Here is a 22690-nt window from a genome sequence, read left to right as displayed (position 1 = left end):
CATGGGGCAATACATTTTAGATCAGATCGYACCCCTCATTGCTTTTCAAGTTGAGATCTCCTCCTGGCTCTGCTKGACATCAGCTGTCTATAACGTTCAAATGGAAAGCCTTCATCTGAGCCTCCCAGGAACATGCTGAGGTGTTGTAATGCTAGCTGCAAGGGTAACTAGCATAGCTGCTAATGACGGGGAGGGTGAGAGCACGAGGAAAGTGGGTGGTGTGAATTCWGTTATCTGCCAAAGTGCCACCAGGCAGCAGGAGCAAAAAGGGGGGGCTTGACAGTTAGCAGTACTGATATTCTGCTGAAAACACTGCCTGACTGATGTGGAAATGCGCACACACACACACACTAAAATAGTATTCACTTTAAGATGTTGCAAAAACATGAACAAAACGTATGAAAAGAAAAACATGAAAAGTTCTAAGAAAAACAGTTTGAGCTGACTGGCTTGACTCTGCTACATCGATGGCAGTCAGTTTCAACCACAAAAATTCTGGTGGTTGTCTTTTCAACTAGTTGTTTTATTTATATAGTGTCTTTAAAAAAAGCCCCTAACCCACTAAATTTTTAGAAAATTTTCTAATGTGGCTGAAATTACGAAAAAACAACTTGAAATAGAAATCCACTTTTGCTTGTTTGCACAAGTGTGTGTTGGCTCGTCTCGCTGACTGACCCATTCCATCAGATAACTTGTGTCTGGCTCTAGGGCTTGGTGGTGTGTTCAAATGCCTGTTCTCCCAGTTCCTTTAGGTTAGGTGTATTTTCCAGTTACCTGCACAGTTTTTCCTCCAGTTTCAGCCAATAATTAAGTCATTTTCTCAAGCAGGAAATGCATCTGCTCATTCATTGGAGAATGTAATAAACTTACCAAATGCATCTTTGGGATATAACATGCATTTTCTCAAAAAGGAATAAATGAATAAAAATAGGGGATGAAAACAGTTGACTATGTTGCTTTCAAACAATCTTTTCATGTTTAAGAATTTTAGCAGCAATTGTGGATAAGAAAACGTGCACACACACACAAAAGACACCTGCAGACAAKGTGTTTTATCTAAAGATTTATTTTAAAAGAAAGAAAGGCTATTAAAGATTAGTCATTGGTAGAAAGTATCTAAATACAGGCAACTGAGGTATATCCGTTTTTCTACAATTGGAGCCTTAAAACAACAAAAGAAAGAAAGCMAGAGAAATTTAGAACAGCTGCAACAAAAGTAATTCAAAAGGCAAAAACAGTAGTAAAAACTGACTAAACAGGAAGTTGTTCAATGTGACGAACCGTTTGTACTAATCTTCAGGGGGRAAAAAGGCAAAATTGTGTACAGTGAGAAAAAAAATTACAGTAGGTTAGAAAATAATGTCCCACACACACATTGGTCTTCTGAAATTCACAGATGTGATTTGCTTAAAAGCTTCAGCGCAACAGTTTAACTTTAATTTTCAAGACTCTCTCCTAACGTGGGACAGTYAAGGGRGRRAAAAAAGGTTGAGGGTTCAACATTTTCTTACATTTTGCCAAGAGCTGAGAAAATCAGTTTCAGACCAACATGTACCCAGGATGATCAATAATTTTATGAAAAAGTCACAAACCAATATTTTGTGTGTTTATAATCCGCCCTGCAATGACAAGTCATCTCTTGTAACACTTAGGTTGCTTGGCAACTAGTAGAGATGGCACAAAGTCATTGCTCCAGGCAGTGTGATGTTAAAGGGATAGTTCAGACTTTTTTTGGGTGGGAAAGTTCTACATGTTAAAAAAAAAAACTTTTGTAGATGACACTTTACAATGGTTTTGTGTTTGGAACTTTCTCTAAAAAAAAGGTAATTTTAGATTGCCGTCATCTAAACAACTGACTTGCAAATTTGAAGTGCTACAGCTAACTGCTGCAACCACTTTACCTTCTAAAAAGGTCRAACAAATTTGTGATCTTTGGAAATTGTAAGATTAGAACTGCAATTGCAGCAATACACTGAACAAACAACTRGTTTGAACAGGGCCAAGAAACGTAGTGAAACCTTTTTTTTGTAAAAAAAAAAAAAACAAACAAAATAAAGCAAAATTTTAACGTTACCCAAGTTTCTTAATCTCCTCCACCTATTTGACTACTCATGTATACTAACTTCAAAGGGGTACCAAATAAACATTCTCAGGCACATTTTTCATTTCTGTTAAGCAGAACTGTAAACTTCCCTCACAATTCACAAATAACCAAACAAGCATGGTAAAAAGTTAAACTCCTTTTTTCTGATTCTCCCACAAAAAACACATTCATGACAGAACACAACTGTAAGGCATACCAAATAGCTTGGCCAAAGATGTTACAAAGACMTTCACAGAAACATGAGGCTCAGGTGGGGGCACATAAAAAATGTCTGGAATCTGTAGATTGTCTTTTTTAAAAGGCAAGATCTTTGTTTTGGTTAATAATCTTCATTCTGCTAAATGCAATCTCATGTCAACCTTCCTGCTRCCCTTAGTTTAAAGTTTGATCCAAGGCAGGAGGAGGGTTAAGTCATCATTATTTATATATAGAATAGCACTGTAATATGGGATATTAAATACTCTAGTCTATTTAAAATATTCTTTTATTAAACAACAATTTACTTAATTTAGTTTCATGTATAAACAAAAGCATCTTAAGATTTATTTGTGTAATTTATTGTAGGCTAACAAAGACTGAAAAGAGTTGAGGTTTCATGAGCACAACAGCCAAGGCCCACATACAATCCAGTGGTTTGGCTCTGATGTGTACGAGTGTGTGCGCGCGCGTGTGTAAGAGTGTGGGTAGATGGTGTATTAATGTGTGAGTGGGCTGAGCATATTTCTGTTCGTAACTATTGCCTACAACTTATAAAGCATTTTGATTGAAACACTCACATATGCTGTCAYAAACATTGGCAGACTCAAACAATAAGAAAAAATGGAACAAAAAGGGAGGAGGAGGAAAAAATACAAAGAAACTGGCTGATTTAATGAACTACAGTATCTGAGTTGGCGAGGCAGTGCTCCTTCTGCCCTTCAGGGTACAGTCTGCTTCTGTATGTCCTTGGGTAAAGCGCACACTGCAGTCTGTTCATCAGCCATGGTCCAACCAGTAAAGATCTAAGGGAAGCTTCCACCTCCCTGTAGCCCACTGTGAGTGCTCCAGCAGTCCGAGGGGAAAGGTACAAAAAGTGGTGAGGGCCAGAGACAACTCTGTAGTTCACCACACACGGCAAACGTTATCAGGGATCATGTAGCTGCTTTTGTTGCAGTTGTAAGCTTTGGCAAATTCTGGAAAATTCTGAAGGGAGCCAAGTACCCTGTGGAAAATAAAAATTGACGTGTGTAGTTGATTTAAAATAAGTTGATTTTTATTGCTAAAATAATGATCTATACATTCGCCTCCAACCATTTATTTATTTATGCATGCAAGCAGAGAAAATACAGACTGACATTACCTGAATATCCCCGGACTGTGTACATCCACTTTAACGGAGTTGACTGCTTGCTCTGGTCGATATGTTCCACACCACACCTGAAAGAGACAGATAGCATGTACTTCGTTAAGCCAATACCTTGCTACAGCCTGTAATTTTCCTCATTTACCCATCCATCAACTACTCAACAAATTCACTGAACCAGCCAGTCATGAATCAGTGTAATAATCCCATCAGACAGGCAGTCTTTCATCCAATTCACAAACCCATCCATTCATTCAGTGATCACATCTAAACAATTTATCTACCCAGTCAGTCAGTTAGTTACAGGAGAATAATGTAAAGGCTTTTAGATTTTTAGAAACTTATTCCAAGTATGGTTATTTAAAAAGTTACCATATATCAGGTTGCTTTAGAAACATTAAAACTATTCATGTTTTAGAATATTGACATGTCACAATAAATTTTGGGAGGGAAAAAAAAAGTTTAATAGAAAAAGCTGTGCCTCTTTTGGAGAAAACATGCTTCAGAACTTTTGAAATTAGGTTATGTAAATTATGACTTTTGTYTTACCTATAGGTCTTTGACAAAGTCTGTTTAGTTAATCTGAAGGAAATATTGTAACTAATTAATTGAATAATAGATTCGGTATTGTATTTTATACTTTCTGATCATTTCAGTCTGTAAGGTTAAAGCTGACAAAGAGTTGGTGTGTGTTATCATATGTTCTTYCTTTAACCTAAACAAAATGAGTTATGTTCTGACATGTGACGTAAAAGGTAACACCTCCTGGGGTGTAACCAGGAAGAAAGATACATTATAAAGCTCAATTCATTTTTACAGCAGGAAGAAGTTGTCAGTGTTTTGCAGAGTGTCTGCTCAGAGCAGAGCTCCTRTGTTTGTTTTGATTCAGCCCAAGKTCGTACACTGAGGCCTGTGCTGCTGAGTGCTGTATGAACCAGATTGGAGTCAAGATTGAAAATAAAGTTTTAAAGAAGAAATCCAGCTGATTCCCGTTTATTCAGACATACCAYTTTGAACAATGCACATTTTTCCTACAAATCAATTCAAAATTTAAAGGCTAGTCTAAATAAAACTCAAGATCACAATAGAAGGCTGTTATACCAAGTCCAAGCTTTAAAAATATTCATCTTGCATTCAATTTTGAATTAAATAATTTGAACAGAATACTGTATGTGTTCAGAAAGCACTTTCAAAAACCAACAAATGTGACCAAAAATGTTTTAATAAATCATTTTACTTATCCGGGTCTCACACCTTTTAGGTCAGTTCGTTACCTGAGCAAAGTTTAGAAAGAAGAGCTGATCATGTGAAAGGTCAATGCCCGGCAGTGGTGGCTCCTCTCCATGGTGCTTCACATAATTCTTGTAAGCCTACCCACCCCACCACAAGAGAGAAAAAAATAATACTTTATGCACTAAAACTGCAAAGTAAAATACTTAAGCTCTGCCACCAGATTCTGCTGAWTCATATGCAAATATTTGTTGCAATATTAAACCCCAATACAGGTTTTATTGTTCAGAATATTACAGTTTTAGAAGCTGCCATCTGCTAACCCATTTGCAGCTGACAGGGCAGAAGCTTTGTTGCTCAATATTTTTTTTTTATGTTTTAGGCAGTGTCATGAATAATAAACATGTTAAAAAAAACATCTTTTAAAACATTTAAAATTACAATGGTCACCTTGGTTCATATTTAGATGACATTTTTAATATTCCAAAACAGTATTCCTAATATWTCTAAAAGCTTTGTGAAACAGTTGAATCAAAAACCCATAATGTAATTTAGCTGAAAATTGAAAGTGATGCCCCTTTGCAAAAACTGAACACAGTGTTCTTTATCAGCCCTTTAGGCCAAAGATTGAGGTTTATAATGGAACAAAAAATGGACCTGTATGATAATGAGTTAACAAGTCTCATAGTTGTTAACGAGCCACATATCTGTAAAATCAGAAAAAAATCCCTTATTTTGGGGATCGTTACCTGATATGCCTGTCGAATGCCTCCATTGTCAGCTATGTTTTCCCCTAGGGTGTTGTTACCATTTAACTAGAGACAAAATATGAACAGAATAAAAGACAAAAAGTGAAGAGAGAAACTCCCAGAATATTTCGGCAAATTGCAGCGATCRCTTTTTGGAATACAGAAAATTGCCCAGGGAACAAAACAAACATTGTTCAAAGGGAGAGTGCAAAACCAGAAGATAAAGGAAAAAGTACTCGTATGTAAACAAAGTATTAAAGTCACCCTAAGAATAGGAACTATGAAACTGCATGACAAAGACAGACGAAAAGTATAAACTGATAGCAARAAAGTCAATGAGGTAAAGCAGGGTTCATGAGAATATTTGAGAAAATGTTGCTGGAAAACCATCAAATGACTGAAGAGGTAAAGTTGTAAAAACATACATTCATTCCATTGGTCAGATCCCAAGAGAAGTTGCTGTACTGATCAACAATGCACTTGGACAGGTCCAGGAATCTAGCAGTAGATTCTGGTGTCCACCAGTCCTTCAGATCACCATCCTTATCATAGTTACGACCTCAAAAATAAAAAAAAGTACAACTTAATCTTTCATTATTGTCAACAGCAGCAATGCAGTAGATATTTGCACATCGATTTATTTGTTTAGTTTCTTTTCCCAAATGAATTAGTACAYAGTACAAGTTATTTCATTTAAGTAGATAACTTTCTTTAAGCCTTTGTAAATTAGTAAAACAAATAAGTCCTGAGGGAAAGTGCTAATCTTTAAATAAACCTACGTCTGTTGTAACTGTTACAACTTTAGTGTTTTGCTTAATTTTAATGAAACGAGCACAGAAGGAAACTCACCATTGTCATCAAAGCCATGTGTAATCTCGTGACCGATGACCATTCCAATGCCACCATAGTTGAGAGATTTAGCCTGACCTTTGTTGAAGAATGGAGGCTGAAGAATACCTGCTGGGAACACTAAATGCAGGACAAAAAAATAAGAAATAAATAGATTGCCTCACTGAATTATCCTTCATCTTTTCAAAGTATTGATTGGATTTGCTGAAGTACACATAATACCTATCTGGTTTTTGCTAGATGAGTAGAAGGCATTGACAACAGCAGCTCCAGTTACCCACCTGGAGAAAGATGAGGAAAGTGGAATTAAACTATGGAACCACCAGGAGCGCTAAGACACAGCACAAATCATATTAGATTAAAACCATTGAAATTAACCTGCAGCTATAAATACTCAGGCCAACGTTGGGATCCCTGCCGCGCAAAGCTGAACTACATGAGAGTAGGAGTTTGTGTGGGAGAAAGTGAATGCACTGTGCTAAAAATGAGGTAGATATTCTAGTGGGTCACACCACAAGCATCACAAATGAAGTCATTTCAAATGAGAGATTTAAATGCTCAACACTGCAGCTCTGAATTATAACACATCTGGAATAGAGCTGTTAATTCTACCCCCACCCCAGGGGAAAGCTTACTCGTCTTTGTTGACTTTGACTCTCAGTTTCCGCAGGCGCTTCTTCTGCACATACTCGAGGTTTCGTAGGATGTTTTCAAAGTACTCCTCTGCACTGTAGTTCAACTAACACCAACACACAGCCAGAGAATCAGGGAAGGATTAGCAGCRATGAAAGCCATCAACACTTGGTCAAATATTTGACAGCAAAACTCATAAGTCACACATTTACTGAAATGTTTTCATCAGAACTCAAATACACCATGAAGCTTTTCTGGATTCCATTACATGAATTCAGTGAAAGATGGAAAACTTCACTGCATTCCCCCCACAAACACTCACATCTTTGTACTCATTGTTCAAGTGTTCATCATCCATGATGCTCTCAGAGTAGCCAATCCGTTCTCGAATAGCCCGGGCCTGTACAAAAGTAAAGAACATAAATGTAAATTTTGTTCATTTAAAAACAAGGCAATGGTATACTTTGAATACCTTTTTTTCTGCCGCTTTCTTGGTCTCTGCATCCATCCAGGTCAAGTCGTCAAGGTTACTAACAAACACTTCCCGGATTTCTTTAATCATCTCCTCCATCTAAACTCAAAACATGAGAAATGGTCCTAAAATTGTTTTGCAGATCCAATAAAATGTACATCATAAAAAAGCTATCCACTCAATTACATTTACCCTCAAAATAGGACTACACAACTTCAAAATAAAAAAATTAAAAAACACATTACAAGCTTTTCAAATTTATAAAAACGAGGAAAAGGAGCATTTCAATTGACAAGGTTTGGTGTAAAAAAGATTAGTGATATATAAAGATTTGATTTTGAAGGAGTTTCTATGTCTAGAATGGACACCAGAGGGCTTTTAAGTGGTAGTATTGTGAGGGGAGCCATGGTGTCAGGCATTTTCCAAATGTCTGAAAGTCAGTCAAAACAGTGGGTGAAGGTCAGACACAGGGCAGGCTTTAAGCACAGACAACCTTACCAGCACTTACCAGGTTGATAAGAAACAAGAAACATTCTATTGTGAGTTTGTACAAAGTTGAGTGGTTAATGCAACTGCTCAGTATGTGAGCTGTACAGAGGTCATGTCCTGATGCATCTCAGTAATCCAGGTAGAAAAAAAAAATCAAAACAMAACATAAGTAGGTCCTCTGGATGGGTTCTTTAGTGAAACGTTTTGCCTCTCGTCCAAGAGACTTCTTCAGTCAGATGAGTTTCAGGTGAACTCAGCCTTGAGAGCACTGCCTCCACATGGTGGACAAAGAGGTCAGTCACATGCAAAAGGGAGGGAGGGAAAAAAGGCAAAAAGGGGATGTTGAGCCCTGCCTGTATTCACTACATACACATGACACGACACCTAATGGCTGGTTTATACTTCTTGTCGCACGTCTTTTACCACCCCCGAGTGAAAAAAAGTTGCGCAACTTCCGTCTGCACTCCCGCTGCTATCCCCTGGTGACAGCTGTCCTATACATTGCAACCCAGTTAAACTCTGAGACGCGGAGGACGYGGCGCGGAGCGGGTGATTGGTTGAAAGTTTGTGGGCATTTTTGTGTTGTGCAACACCGCCACCCACTACTCGCTACCAGAAGCCGGTTTTTGTTTCTAAACATGGATAGCTTCAAAGAGAAATTCACCGAGGCGGACCAGAGGTACAAGCATCTGTGATTGTGTCGTTGCGTGATGAAGGTGAGAGGAGATCCAGTGGGCAAAAAAAAAAAAAGAAAAAAAAATCTGGTGTGCAAGTTCCTTGAAACGAGCAGCGGACATTTGAAAATAGGAGAAGTGTTTTTCATCATCCATCTCCTGCATAAGCTAAACTCGCAACTAGCAAGTTTTTTTAACAACTAGCAGTTATTTACATGCTAAGCTAGCACGTGACATCTGCGGTGGGAGGGCAGAGGGAGGGATTACTATGATGTATCCCCCGCGTCTTTTCCCAGTATTAACACTGAATGCTGTCGGTGACACACACGCAATTACGTCATCGCTAGGCCGCAGCTGCACATCTTGCATGAAGTATAAACAAATCTTAAGAACCACAGCATCCAAACCAAAATGTCAGGTGATGGGGCACACCTCTATGAATAATAGAACTAATCAAGCCTATTGTTAAGCAATGGCCCTCTTTTRCATGTGACTGACCTCTTTGTCCACCATGTGGAGGCAGTGCTCTTAAGACTGAGTTCAACAGAAACTCATCTGACTGAAGAAGTCTCTTGTACGAGAGATGAAATGTTTCACTAAAGAACCCATCCAGAGGACCTACTTAGTTTTTTTTTCTTTTTGTTGTACAGAGGTCAATTAAAATTTAAATTAAGGGGTATGCAAAGGTCACTTACAGTAAAAAAGGTCAGGTTGCCAATTACGAATACATAAATGATAATTAAATTCAATGCCAAGCATTTCAGAACTCAATACGATATATGCATGCCATCTTCAGACACACTGGGATTTCCACTCCGTCTCAGTCAGACAATGGGTTCATTGTTCCATGCCTAGACTCCCAACACCACCATTTCTGCAATTGGAGCGGTGCTACTGGGAGGCCTGAACTGATAAATKGTGTCATGTCCAACAGAAAAGGGCCATGCACACATGGGCATGTGTGCCTATCGCTTGAGCCATGTTGAGGCAATTCTTTGATTAGGTCCTTTGTTTTCTCTCCCCCAATTTATCCATTAAATCATAATACAATCACAGGACCTGTCATCCACTCCATCTGGGTGCTTAACATTGTCAGTGTATACAAAAAGCAGTTAAAATTTGCAGCTTTTGCAACTTACAAAAACTTGTAGAAAAAAATCTAAAAACACTATTTGGGCAACCTTATTGTGCACAAATATAAAGGCCTAACTGAAATGGCAACATTAACAGTAAAATAGTTTTACATCTTCAAAAATAAAACTATGAGAACTGACGTGTTAAGTGGCTATGGCATTAAGTTCTTGTAATAAATATGAATGCATTTTTGGAAAGAAACATTGATATGATATTGAAAAAAATGCTGAGATAAAAAGTTGATATTCGCATGTGCAGTAACAGGAAGTGATGACAAAGGGGAACGTTTATACTGTATGTGAATGGAGCATTGCCATACAGGACGTCAGACTGCAGAGAAGAAATCAGATGTTTTGGATTATTTTGTCACTATCAGAGAGATAAAGAGCCAGGGTTCAAATAATATTGTTTCAATAAAGACCAGTGAGGTCCTTTTTTCCCAAAGAGCTCCCCTTTGATGTCACTTCCTGTTTCACTTTGGCTGAGCCAAGTTCAAAAGAAAGTGTGCCAGAATTTTTTTTTTGAAAAAATAAATAAATAAAACAAAATCGTGTGTATTATGCCAAGTTTCTTAAATATAAAAGGTTATCTTTGAGTTTGAAGGATATGCATGTCACCACTTTAAAGACAGTATGTAAACATTGGACTCCAAGTCTCACTACAGTTGCAGGGATTTTAGAATTTAGCAGAATTACTCATGCATGCAGAGACCACAGCAAGCCTATCACCCATCAAGTACACTCTTTGTTTACWCATTGCACAACCTCTTAGAGAAGTTGTGGTTTGCCGCGAAGTTGGAGCAGCCACAGAGGTTTTTTTWTTTATTTTTTTATTTTTTTTAGGAAAAAATAAAAAAACATTTGCACCAACATAATTTATTTTCATAGATCTAAACGTCACAAAATAAGCTTTTAGTCTTTTACTACAAGCTATTACTTCAGTAGTTAAAGCAAAACTAACTAWAAAGTTGGCAGCAAGCATAAATTTTATTCACATATTTACTGTTAAACTGGATGGCCTTGGGACTAATTGGGCACAGATACATGCAGGTGTGTGAAAAGAAGATGCAATGGAGGTTGTGGGCTTGATTGAGAGATTAAAGCAGCAAGTCAAAGGTTCCCATCTTTTAAAATGGTCAGGAATTTAGATCCCACATTTAGAGTCTCTTTGGGGAAAACATGAAAATCAAATCTGCTTTGTCTCTAAATTTTTGAAATATGTTTTGAATTACAATAGCTCCAAGAATTTTAAAGCAAAAAACAAAAATTGTTTCCACAAGAGTCTTGTTGGCACTGCTAAAGCTGTTAAAAGCAAGCATGTTTGACATATTCTGTCTTCATGACTTAAAGGGTTAGGGTTAAATTTTGCCAATTGCCAAGTCAAACAGAATTCATGCTCACACAATAAAGGGCATGGTTATAGATCAAAATGTGCTTTTTTTCCTCCTTCAAAACATACAAAATACAGGAAGTTATATGAGAGATCTACATGCCTTCTTAGCACTATCAGACRCTCAGCATTATGACAGGGTCTAACAAACCCTCGTAATCTGACGCGCACACGTTGAGATTTAGAGTGTGGGTGGTGTGAGCACGATAACAAGGACACCTTGTTCAGCTGCTTTCAGTGGATGCAAGCAAAGACTGTACTGAGGTAGAGCCGAGACAAAAAGTGACAAAGACAGTCAGATGAGCTGCCTGAAACACATGTTCTCCTACTGTATGTATGAATAAATGAATATTTAAAAAACACCCACACAATTCATATTTTGTTCTAAATTTCAATGCAAAAGAAAGCAACACGTTCAAATTAGGACACACATTGTACTAATAGTGAAAAAAATCTATAAAATCTATAGTAGCTTTTATTTTTCAATGTATCCTGATCCAGTCACAAACCAACTTCACATACTCACCTCTTCTTTACTCTTTTCAGAGAAGGCTTCCTGTACATACAGCCGTCCTACAGCATTGTCCAGGTTGTTGTTGACATAAAGTGCACACTGTCGCCACACAGCGACCTCTGATGTAGTACCAGACAGAGCCTTAGTGAAAACAAGCAAAGACATAAGATTACACTTGTCAACTGTTTATTAGTTTTGTTAATATGGCAATTTCAGGCGGTAACGTTTGCTTTCCCCAGCAGAAAAGGCAATGYATTGCATAAAAACAATGTWTAGTTTAATTTACTGCAAAAGCAAMTATCAATTCTTTTGGAACAGGGTATTGTGAAATAGTTAAACATTCAACAGCATTGTTTTAATTTTGACTTTGCTCAGACCTGCAGTTAGCTCATCATTTGAGTCACGACACAAGTAGATTCCAACCCCAGTCTCACAGTTCACAGAAGTTGATGCTAACCCTTTACATCAATAATTGTTCTTTATGTGGTTAATTTCCAAGAAATCTGTAGTTATAGGAGGAGCAACAAAATCTAACTGTAGCCCTGAGCACCCCCCTCCCCTCCACCCAGCAGGATAACTATAAAATGCCAAACTTATACTGGTGTGAAGGCTTATAATTCAGCAGTCACATGGAATTTGAGATTCAGCTTGTTTTATGATGTCAATCCCCTTTGGTCTTGGCCCTATTTGAAGTAGCCATTTTTCTGTCAATTAGGTCAAATAAATCTCTTCAAACCAAGTTTGTTGAAASAACCACCACAGATTAAATTGCTCACAACTTTTCTACAATATCCCTCTTCAACATAACTTATTTTTAACCATTATTGATTACATTGCGTCCCTGCAATCTTTAGTTTAAAATCAGTTATACGTTATCAGGCAATTTACGTTTATTCATTTTTCATGTCAGTGAGCTTTACGCTTGTGGAATACCTTGCGGAAAGCTTTCCTGGTGTCTCTGTAAGTTCTGCTCAGGCCCACCACCATGTTCATAACAAAACGCCATACCATGTAGTTCTGCAAATCCCTGAGAATGAAATGATGGCGGAAAAAAAWTTGTTTACACAATGATATGATCCAGGAGCAATGCTTGACTCAAAGACATGAAATCCCACCTTTTTGAGTATTTGGCCAAGACCAGGTTGAGTCTTCTATAATAGTTAGGGGAGTAGTTTATGACTTGCTCTGTGCTGGGAATGTTGATGTTGACTGTATTCATTATTTTTCTGGTGAAGTAAATCCAGTTGAATACCTACAATTTGAGTTGGGAGGGAAATGAACAAGGGTGGGATGAGCAATTGAAAAGTAAAAAATGTAAAATTCTGACAAGTCAAGAAAAAAAAGTTTTACCTTTGATTCTACTTCAAGGGTGAAATTGGCATTTAAGTTTCCCAGTTCCATCTTGTTGTAAAGCAAAATTGGGTTATTTCGATCCTCTGGTGTATCTGTGGCCTGAAGGAGAGCAGACGAAACACTGAAAATTAAAGAACACTATAACAACCATATTACTCCATGACAAGCGTACACTTTTAGCAGCCCAGGAGGCCTCAGGTCTAAATGTCAGAGCTTGACTACTTTGACTGCCTTGTAAAAAAGAGCAGCCAAGTGGAAGTGAGTCATATCAGTGACATGAACAGCTCAGAATAACAAATGAGTACAGAAACCTGTTGATGTAAAAAAAAAWAATACGGATGTCAACAGCTTCTTTACACTGGCCACGTTAACCCACAGAAAGTGGCAATTTTTTCAAAAATATACATCATTAGCAGTGTTTACAATACAATTTATTGCTCTGTTAGCTCGTTACAGAAAGACATTTTAGAAACTGCTTAGTTAAATCTTCCTTTTATAACTGTTTGCACTTCATCCAAAATATTACTCATCTTTTAACAGAGGCTTTTTTATTTTACTAAATTCTAAACCAAGAATACAGCATATAAACACAAAATTGGCAGTGTGTATTTTAATGCATGTTGCAAGACAAATATGATGTATGTACATATGTATCCAGACAGCATAGAATACTACTAAATATGTCTTATGTTAAGTAGAGATTTTATAGAAATTGCAGTTTACAGAAAGCAATCTTTTAACTAAGCAAATATTTGGATTTTAAAGTGGGTTTGTTATTTATCAATTTAAAGAAGAGAAGTCTTTGTTACACTTGGGTGATAAATTATTTGTACGGTTAACTAAAATCAAGTGCTGTGGTAATAGCTAAAAAGTACAAGAAGCAGACAACCTAAAGTCTGTATTTCTTGTGAAAAAGGTGTCTTTCTCCCAATTTCCCAAAGGACAATGAGTGCTGGGGCACAGAGGAAAGAAAAATGATCCAAGCCTACAGCTTTGTGGCTTAAGAGCAACGTGAAAATACTGTATTAGACAGTTAAGGTCCACAGAGCAGCAGTCTGTTCAACTTTTAAAAGTTACTATTTAACTGTTAAGGGCATGTAGTAACACACAAGTATACTTTACCCATCTATACAACTTTAAAGGTCTGACAGAGGATAGGTTTTCAGATGGACTATGTGTAGACTTTGTGTACATTTGTTAGTATGGCAGCACCTGTGACAGCTTAGGGATAATCTTAAACTACGATTAATTCCTGGGGGGCCATACATTTGTAACAAATATAAGTGCATTATGAGAAAGTGCATATGTACTGCATTTTTACTGGTTGCTCTTGTAGTGCAGCATAAGCTGAATGTCCTTAACACATAGTAATCATTAACAAAACTGTTAATTTATATGTAATTCATTAGTTTCCCATTATGTGTAGATTCATGCTTACATTGGCAATGTCCCTCTCCAAGTCCATAATTCTCATCACCTCCTCTCTGATGAGCGTTTCGTTGATTTCCAGTCCTCGATCAGCGCGGATCAACTTTGCCAGGTCAATCATGAAGTGCTCGTAAGCTCGACATACCTGTTACACACATTTTCTTTTTATTAAAAAAATATCAAATTAGAAATAATAAAAAAATAAAAATAAAAACTAAAGAAATCATAGAGACTCCACATTTATGCATAGAAACAGTTTTGAGTCAGCCAACCAGTCTTAAAACCTATTTGCAGCAAGAGCATTTTCCTGCATAATAATCAACAGTTCAGGAGCTCCACACCATCTGGTTTACACTGGGACAGAACCAAATTTAGTTTAGTTTTTTGATTTCTTTTTCACGCTAGTGCCACATATTTTTGTATGTGCCTTTAATCCAACTCCAACAAGAGCATGAATGTTTATCAATATTGCAATATGGTTTCCAAAATTTCCTCCATTTTTAGTGCAGATTTCTTTTACAGAAACTCTAAAGACATGAAACAAGACTGTGGCTTTGACCCAAATTAATATGAAACTTGCATCATGCCAAGTTTAATAGTCTAAGGCAAACCTCTGCATGTGGACCATCGCAGGCGTAGTAATCTCTGGACAAGAGACCAAGGCTTGTCTGCTGGTCAAACTGGCAAATTTATAGAAACAAAGGTTACACAGCATCTATGCATCTACAGTATATTGATATTATGTAGACTGTAGATTTTTAAGCATCATATTTTAAACATACATGTATGATATGTGAAGTCGAGTCCCTGTCATCAGTGCCAACAAAAAAGTTCACCAAGAGTTGGGTTCCATATTTCTCATTTAACCTGGCAATGACGTCTTCTAATCTCCAAGTTTTCCCTGAGGAAATAAAGGGGCAGGAAGGTGAGGGGGATAAAACGCAATAAATGACATATTGAGCATGATGGTGGGGAGGGTATAAAATCAAAGCCCAACCATAGTCCGCTTCCCAGTTGTCCACCGCTACGGGCCACTCAAACACATCAGGCAACATGTCAAGCAAAGGTCCTCCTCCTCTCTGCTCTATTAAACCTTTAGTGGAGAATATTACAAAATGCAAACATAAGGTTTTCACTGGTACAAAATAATCATTAGACACCAAATACGATAGGATATTCAAGTATAGTTTAGAAAGCATTAGGGAGTTTTGGCTGAAACCAATTACCTCTGAAAGCCTTTAATCATGAAAGGCTGCAAAATGAAAGAATGAACTCTTATCTTTTAAAACTTGAGTAGTGAATACAATAAACTAAATGAGACATCACCTTCTAGGGCAGCATTAAAATAGAAAAATACACCAATATAACAAAACAAATTGTAGAAAAAAGTAATTATCAGCAGCATCTTCTGCATGGTGACTCACGCTCATTGGTACAGGACTTGTAAAGGGTCTTAGCCTTGGTGAGAGCAACAGCCTCCCCCTCCACAGTCTTCTCAAGGACACCTGTAAATGAAGCACAAACAGAGCAAGCATGAAAAAAATTAAAAAAAGATAAGAGCAATAAGTGCACCTGAGGTAATGGGAGAAGGTGTGTACGACTGCAGAAAAAAAAGGCTGAGTTGTTTTCATCTTTTTGAAGCCACAAAGAGATGATGTTGCTCTGATCCATTGAATCATTTTAAAATGAAGGCAGTTTGTCCCAGAGTCACTCAAAAGGGAATAAAGTGATTGTTGCTCATTTTCTGAAACAAAGTGCAATCACAAAACTGACAATATGCTGCCCCCCCCAAAAAAAAAAAAAAAATAGGGGTGAGATTATGAATTGAATTGAGTGAAAACCTCAAAGCTGCTCTTCAATACAGTTTAGTCACTTGTAATCATTCCGCAGATGGCAGAAACAACGATTAAACTACTGAATATTTTTAACCAGCTGTTCTTCAGACCTTACATGTTGGCAGAGAAAACTTTAATTTTCACCTTATATGGACAAATATTCTGACAGGTATGCAGCACAAGTCCAATTACTGACTTGAAAACCTACTATTAACCATGCACAACTTTGCATGCACTAGAATTTTCTCAAATCAAAAGTAAGAGTCACTTTTTTTATACAGAGGACCAGTGTTGCTTTCAAAATAAAATGTGGTTGGACACCAAAGGTTAGGTACAAACAAACCTATAAACCACCTGCATTGTCTGCTACCAGTTATGGTATTTGAACGCTGTTACACAGGCTTATGCATTTCTCCTTGAACACAGTTTCTGGTACTGCAAATCCTCTGGGTCAATTCTGCTTTGAGCAGGCCACCTCAGATTTTAATAAGATCACTAGACTGAGCCCCGCCCATGCTGTCCACTGGTAGGGTATGACAGCATGGAGGAGCAGAAATGGCATCCAAAAAGAGCAACAGCTTACAGCCTCTAATAGATAAACAGCAAGCTGAACCAGATCAGTTTCACAGATTATCGGTCATGTTTTTACAATAAATTAATATTCATGTTAATTTCATTTTTAAACCTATCCTATCATTTGTGGCCAGATTCATGTTTTTTTTTTATTTAAAAGCTATTCTGTACAATTGATTAAAAAAACTGTTTGGAGTTGTAGTCCAGTTATTTTACCATCCATTTTATGCATCAACTCCTTGTCTAGTAGATTAATGTAAATAGGAATAATTTTTTAAAAAGCTGGGCATCATCGACAGTCACTGTAAGCACAGTCAAGTGATCTTAAGCTACAATTTTTACAGATGCAAATGAACTTATTACTCATTTACAGCTTCATTAGTATTTAGGGCAGATCTGCACAAAACTGATTTTTTTTTACTGTAATGTTTAGTATACAAAGTACATTGTAATAAAAAAAAGTTTGTGTTGAAACAATCTAGTATGATTGGGATAGCTGTAAGGAACACATTTGCATTCAAAAGACACACAAACACTTCTAACCAGGAGAAAAAACATGGATGAAAAGATGTTCCCACTCCGGAGAACACCCTTTTTGAATAAGTTGGGCGACTAGTGCAAACAGAATAGGTCCACGCAGAATGAGTTTATCTTCTGAGGGGAGAAATGTACATTTTGGATTGGGGGAAAAAGCTTCAAGGAATCCAGCATCATCTGGCAGCTGCTGAATGTTGAAATTCTCTTTGTCTGAAACAAAAGTACAGCTTAACTGATGTTCATCTGGTTCCCAGACTTTCCTTATTTTAGAAAGTCATTTCATAGTGAGCAAGTGAAGCTTACGAGGTTTAGCAAATAAGCCAATCCTTAAATAGATCCAATAAAGTGTCAGGATTTAATCCACTATGACAAACATCCTTGGTGTTTGCTAGATTTTAGCATTTGATACCGTTAAGTACCATAACAGAAACTAGTTTAGGTCATATTTAATTAGATTCCAGTTTGTTTGTGTTTCTGTGCTAAAGTTAATCATGAAGTTCCACAATATTCTGGACTTAAAACCCATCAGCTACTTTCAAAACCTGCTTTGTTTAGATAATACAGTTTTAAAAACAATACTGCATTACTAAGAATAAATACCATTATGTCCCTATGTAAACTGTTAAGAACTTGAAGTACAAGATTTTCAGCACAAAGAAGATGCAATGGTTACTTTTGCTCTAGAAAAAGGATGCATAAGTTTTCCTACCCTAAAATGCAGTTAAGGGTTAGTAAAAATCAAGAGCTTGCTTTGGATCAGGGGTCTGCAACCTGCAGCCATATACAGCTCTTGGAAGCTTTGACTAAAACAAATTAGATTTTATTGGGTTTTAAACTCATATGGCTAGCTGCACCAGTTTCCCTGTTTTCAAGAATGCTGGTAGCTTGCCATCTCATTAAACTTGATTCAATTCCACCAGCGCCTTTTTTGGTTGCTTTTTATTCTGAATACGTTTAACACAAGTTGCTGAGAATATTTAGTGTGTTAATTTAATAATGGGTGGGAGGGTTGCTCTATTTAATACATTATGGAACAAACAAGGCAGGGTGCCTGTGTCACCACCACTGTTCAAGTACAGAAAGGTAGCTAAACTCAGACAAAAACTTGCCCCAATAACCTAACATATAATCTTCCTTTCATTGTTCTGAAGAGTAACAACTACTTGGCTATATTTTGTCTTTAAGCTTTTTTGTCATGAACCTTCAAATTATTTAAGTACCATCTGAGTTTTGCACTGTGTAACATCGTTAATCAGAAACATGTCATCTTAAAAGTTGTTTAAAAAAATTTGTTTGTCTTTTTGTAACTTCAAGGCTGGAATGTTGTAATTTAATAGCAGGGTGTTCCAATGCTTCTGAAACATCATCTGCCGATTCTAAACACTTCAGCCGCAGTGCTGACAGAACTAGTCAGACAGGCCATTTTTCCCCAATAATTAGAATATCTTCTGTGGTTCCTAGTAGAAGTCAGAACCCTTACATCCTACAGCTCTTAAAGATCAGGCTCTGTAAAAATTTCAAGGCTGTCAGTCCGATATTACCTTAACTCCTGGAATCAAAGCAGGGCTGCATTTCCAAGAGGGCAGTGCTCAGTTAAGAGTGGAAAGAAGAACATTCATTTATTATTCCTCTCCGAGGAACCGAAACCTACACTGGGATCAGGAGGAGATGAATACACTTACTCCTAAAACATCTAATAGAGATGGGYGAGATGAGCTCAGATCTCCCCTTCAGCAATTTCACCATCCATCTGGTCAATGGGATTTATGTTTTTCTAAGATGCTTTTAACAGTTTGTCTTGGGGGGGAGGGGGGAGTATTTTGCAAAATTAACTTTGAGCTTTGTATCATGTTATGAAGTCATTAAAAATGCCCAGAGTGTTGCTTTGACTCGTTCATGCATGCTAGAGAAATCCTTGAATCTCCTGTGGTAGCCATGTGGAGCTGCCTAAATGCTTGCTGGAACAAAGCACCACCYATTTGTACAAAGCTCCCTCTTTGGAGATCAATCTGCAGCTGAGCTCCCACCCCATAGAACAACCCTTCCACAAAGCATTGTTGTGAAGACGTGCTGAAGTGGGAGTGTCTGAAACAGGAGGTTCTTGGAGAGAGTACACTACTCACAAAAAGTTAGGGATATTCGGCTTTTGGGTGAAATTTCAGGACGAGCCTAAAATGCATTTAAACCTTTACAGGTGAACTTAATGTGACCTTCTCTAAGCTTTTGAATGCATGTATCCAACTGTTAAATGTTTTAGTTCTTTTCGCACAAGTTGCTGTTTTCTAACGAGGAGCTTAACGGCAAAATTCACATCAGGTGTTTGATCCTTGAATCGACCAATAAATGTCCTGGTTCAATTAGAGCTGGTGTTTAAACAGTCGTCCCCATCATGCTGTTCACATTTTGACATCATGAGACCAAGATGACACCTAACAATGAATCAACAGTACTTTGCCATTGGGATGCTTCAAACAGGATGTTCTCAGACGGACGTGGCCACTGAGCTTAGAGTGTCATCAGCAGGTTGCAACAGAGATACCGAGAGACTAGAAGAGTCACAGAAAGGTGTAGAAGTGGACGTCCTTTGGCCACATCCCATGCTGATGACCGCTACATTGTGAACAATGCCCTGAGAAACCGGATGATGAATGCCACTCAACTCCAGGCACGGTTGAGGGAGGTGAGAGGCACCCAAGTGTCATGTCAGACCATTCGAAACCATTTACATCAGCATGTTCTGCATGCTAGACGACCTGCAAGGGTACCTGATCACATGACCAGGCACAAGCATCATCGTCTTGCATGGGCCAGGGAGCATTGACACTGGACAAGGGACCAGTGGGCCTCAGTGCTATTCTCTGATGAAAGTCGATTCATGTTGAGCAGAAATTATAGTCACCAGCGATGTTGGAGATGTCAAGGAGAGCGCTATGCATCAGCCACTGCTGTCACTGAGCTTTTGGTGGTGGCGGTGCTACAGTGTGGGCAGGTGTCTCCAGTCGGTACAGAACTGCCCTACACTTTGTGAATGGTATAGTGACAAGCCCATACTACCTGGATAACTTCATTAATCCAGTGATTGTGCCCCWACATGAACAACACAGGCTTGATTTTATCTTCATGGATGACAATGCCCCAGCTCATCAAGGTCACATCATCAGGGAACGGCTGTTGTGAGACTGGTGTACCTCAAATGGAATGGCCTGCACTTTCTCCAGACCTGAATCCCATTGAAAAGCTGTGAGATCAGCTGAGTTGCCTTGTAGAGGCTCAAAACTCTGCACCCCAGAACCTCAATGACCTGACAGCTGCCCTTCAAGAAGAGTGGGATGCCATGCCCCAGCAGACAATAAGTCGACTTATGAACAGCATGAGACGTCGTCAAGCTGTAATTGATGCTCAAGGGGACATGAGTTATTGAGATGTTGAATTTTTTTTGTTGTGGTGCACCCACCATTGTTGTTCATTTTTGTTTCAATAAAYTGTTTGAGATGAGGAAATCACCAGTGCATTATTTTACTTAAATGTCCTACTTTCGTGATACGATTCCACTGTAGCATTAACTTTACATTTTCCATAAAATTCACATGAAAGCCAAATATCCCTAACTTTTTTTGAGTAGTGTAATTCACAGTTCAAGTGAGCAAATGTGTCTTGAATAAAGACTGTTTAGCTCAAATTGTATCACCTATACACCAGACTGAATTGACATCATTTGTGATGTTCGCATTTCAAGTGCGTTTCACTTTTGGTCAAGTCACAAAAAAGTGAATGTTTTCCCATTCAAAAATAGACCCAAAATCCCCAGAAGGTTCAAGTCACAAAAACCATCAGCATACCTACAGTACACTTATCAGGCACTGATACACAAGAAAGTCTGTTTGGTGGATGATGACCATGTTATCCAACCTCCAGCCTTATTTTCACTATGTGTCGAAGCCAAATGTTAGTCTATTGTTTTACCACCTATTTCTCCTCATCTGTCATTTCATCTCAATTTTTTTTCCAGGAATAAATACATTCTGTTGTGTCTGATGTGATTCTCTTCATCTGAACACAAACCACTTCATAATTAAAATGCACATGGTCAATTGAGCAAATCGTTTCACAGTACGCCATACCTGAGTGTGCGTGCGCTATGGAGTGCAAGAGGTGGAAACTCAAACAACCCACAAACACGTCATGGACACAAAAGGGGCAAAGATCCTCATTATGAATCATTTGTGATCCTTTACTTCAGCAGACAACCATCTGAGGCATTTACAAGCTACTGCAAATTTACACACACACACACACACACACACACACACACACCTCTTTTTTATTGCAGTCATGCAACCCAGAACCCTGCAGAGTCCAGGTGTTATTAGAATCCTGCAGCTGTTGACAGGGAAGAAGTGGGGGAAAAAAGGTTTAGTGGGTGGTGTATCCACAAAAGTCACAGAAGTCAACCCTGAGATCAAAAGGTTGCGTGTTTGAGGTCACAGCTTTTATGACATCTAATCCTTGTTGCTCGTTACTCACTAAAGGTTAATGACAAATCAGCTACAGCCGGGGGGACTCTGTGCCATGTTTTTGTTTAAGATTGTGCATGATCTTAGCATACCATATGTTTGTTTTATTAAAAACATAAGGAGGCACGCGTGTGAATTTTACAGCCTGAGACATTCCATCTTTGAATGGTAAACTACACAGCCTGAGGGAATGAGCACAACATGGCTGGTGGAGGTTCAAGCTGGTGAATGATTGGGAGCAGTCCTCTGGAAGCTCTGTTCTTTTCTGTGGTAAACAGGGTGTTTACAGCAATTAAGTCAATGATTCAAAAACATCAGCTTTTACACTTTGATCTATGTTCTGCTTTGGTTGCAGGAGAACACGCAACACAAAGCATCAGAATGCCTGAAATAAATATTATCCTTATTCAGCCACTGAACCAAGAAGAATACCTCAATTTTGCCCCATACAGGAGAAACAAAACTGTTGAAACACTTTAGGGGAGAAAACACACACACACACACACACACACACACACACACACACACACACCTATCCTTGCATTCATTTCCATTCGTTTAATGGTCATTTCTACAGCCTAACCCCGACTCCTTACCTTACCCTAAGCCTAACCACCCTATTACCTTAAACCTAACCTAAACTCAATTCGCACCTTCGGCCTAACCCTAACCTTTGACCCACCAATGATACCCCCCCCCCACACACACACACACACACATAGAGACCAAGCATAAGGAACAGTGGGTCCTCAACAGGATGTGTGAACTGGGAAATCGTCAAAAATCATCCTCACCAGGTAGCAAAAACATGCACACACACACACACACACACACAAACACACACACACACACACACACACACACACACACA

General features: G+C 38.2%; 1 protein-coding gene across 3 annotated transcripts in view; it reads right to left on the bottom strand.

Moving 5' to 3' along the window:
- Positions 1-1048: 1048 nt before the first annotated feature.
- Positions 1049-22690, bottom strand: part of LOC106519429 (neprilysin) — a 34177-nt gene continuing 12535 nt past the window's right edge. For all 3 annotated transcript variants that reach the window (XM_014011116.1, XM_014011115.1, XM_014011117.1), the window contains 19 exons: positions 15785-15865; positions 15358-15453; positions 15143-15261; positions 14972-15040; positions 14371-14505; positions 12930-13031; positions 12695-12831; positions 12513-12606; positions 11592-11720; positions 7380-7478; positions 7230-7307; positions 6910-7013; positions 6497-6555; positions 6275-6394; positions 5851-5984; positions 5426-5491; positions 4721-4816; positions 3444-3520; positions 1049-3305 (listed from right to left, as the gene is read on the bottom strand). In XM_014011116.1, coding sequence (XP_013866570.1) covers positions 3206-3305; positions 3444-3520; positions 4721-4816; positions 5426-5491; positions 5851-5984; positions 6275-6394; positions 6497-6555; positions 6910-7013; positions 7230-7307; positions 7380-7478; positions 11592-11720; positions 12513-12606; positions 12695-12831; positions 12930-13031; positions 14371-14505; positions 14972-15040; positions 15143-15261; positions 15358-15453; positions 15785-15865 — 1895 coding nt within the window. In that variant the 3' untranslated portion in view covers positions 1049-3205. The remainder of the gene's footprint in view (positions 3306-3443; positions 3521-4720; positions 4817-5425; positions 5492-5850; positions 5985-6274; positions 6395-6496; positions 6556-6909; positions 7014-7229; positions 7308-7379; positions 7479-11591; positions 11721-12512; positions 12607-12694; positions 12832-12929; positions 13032-14370; positions 14506-14971; positions 15041-15142; positions 15262-15357; positions 15454-15784; positions 15866-22690) is intronic.

Source organism: Austrofundulus limnaeus, unplaced genomic scaffold (assembly GCF_001266775.1).
Source record: "Austrofundulus limnaeus strain Quisiro unplaced genomic scaffold, Austrofundulus_limnaeus-1.0 Scaffold76, whole genome shotgun sequence".
Lineage (NCBI taxonomy): Eukaryota > Metazoa > Chordata > Actinopteri > Cyprinodontiformes > Rivulidae > Austrofundulus > Austrofundulus limnaeus.
The sequence above is the reverse complement of the archived record's forward strand: the minus strand, read 5'-3'. Positions and strand labels throughout refer to the sequence as shown.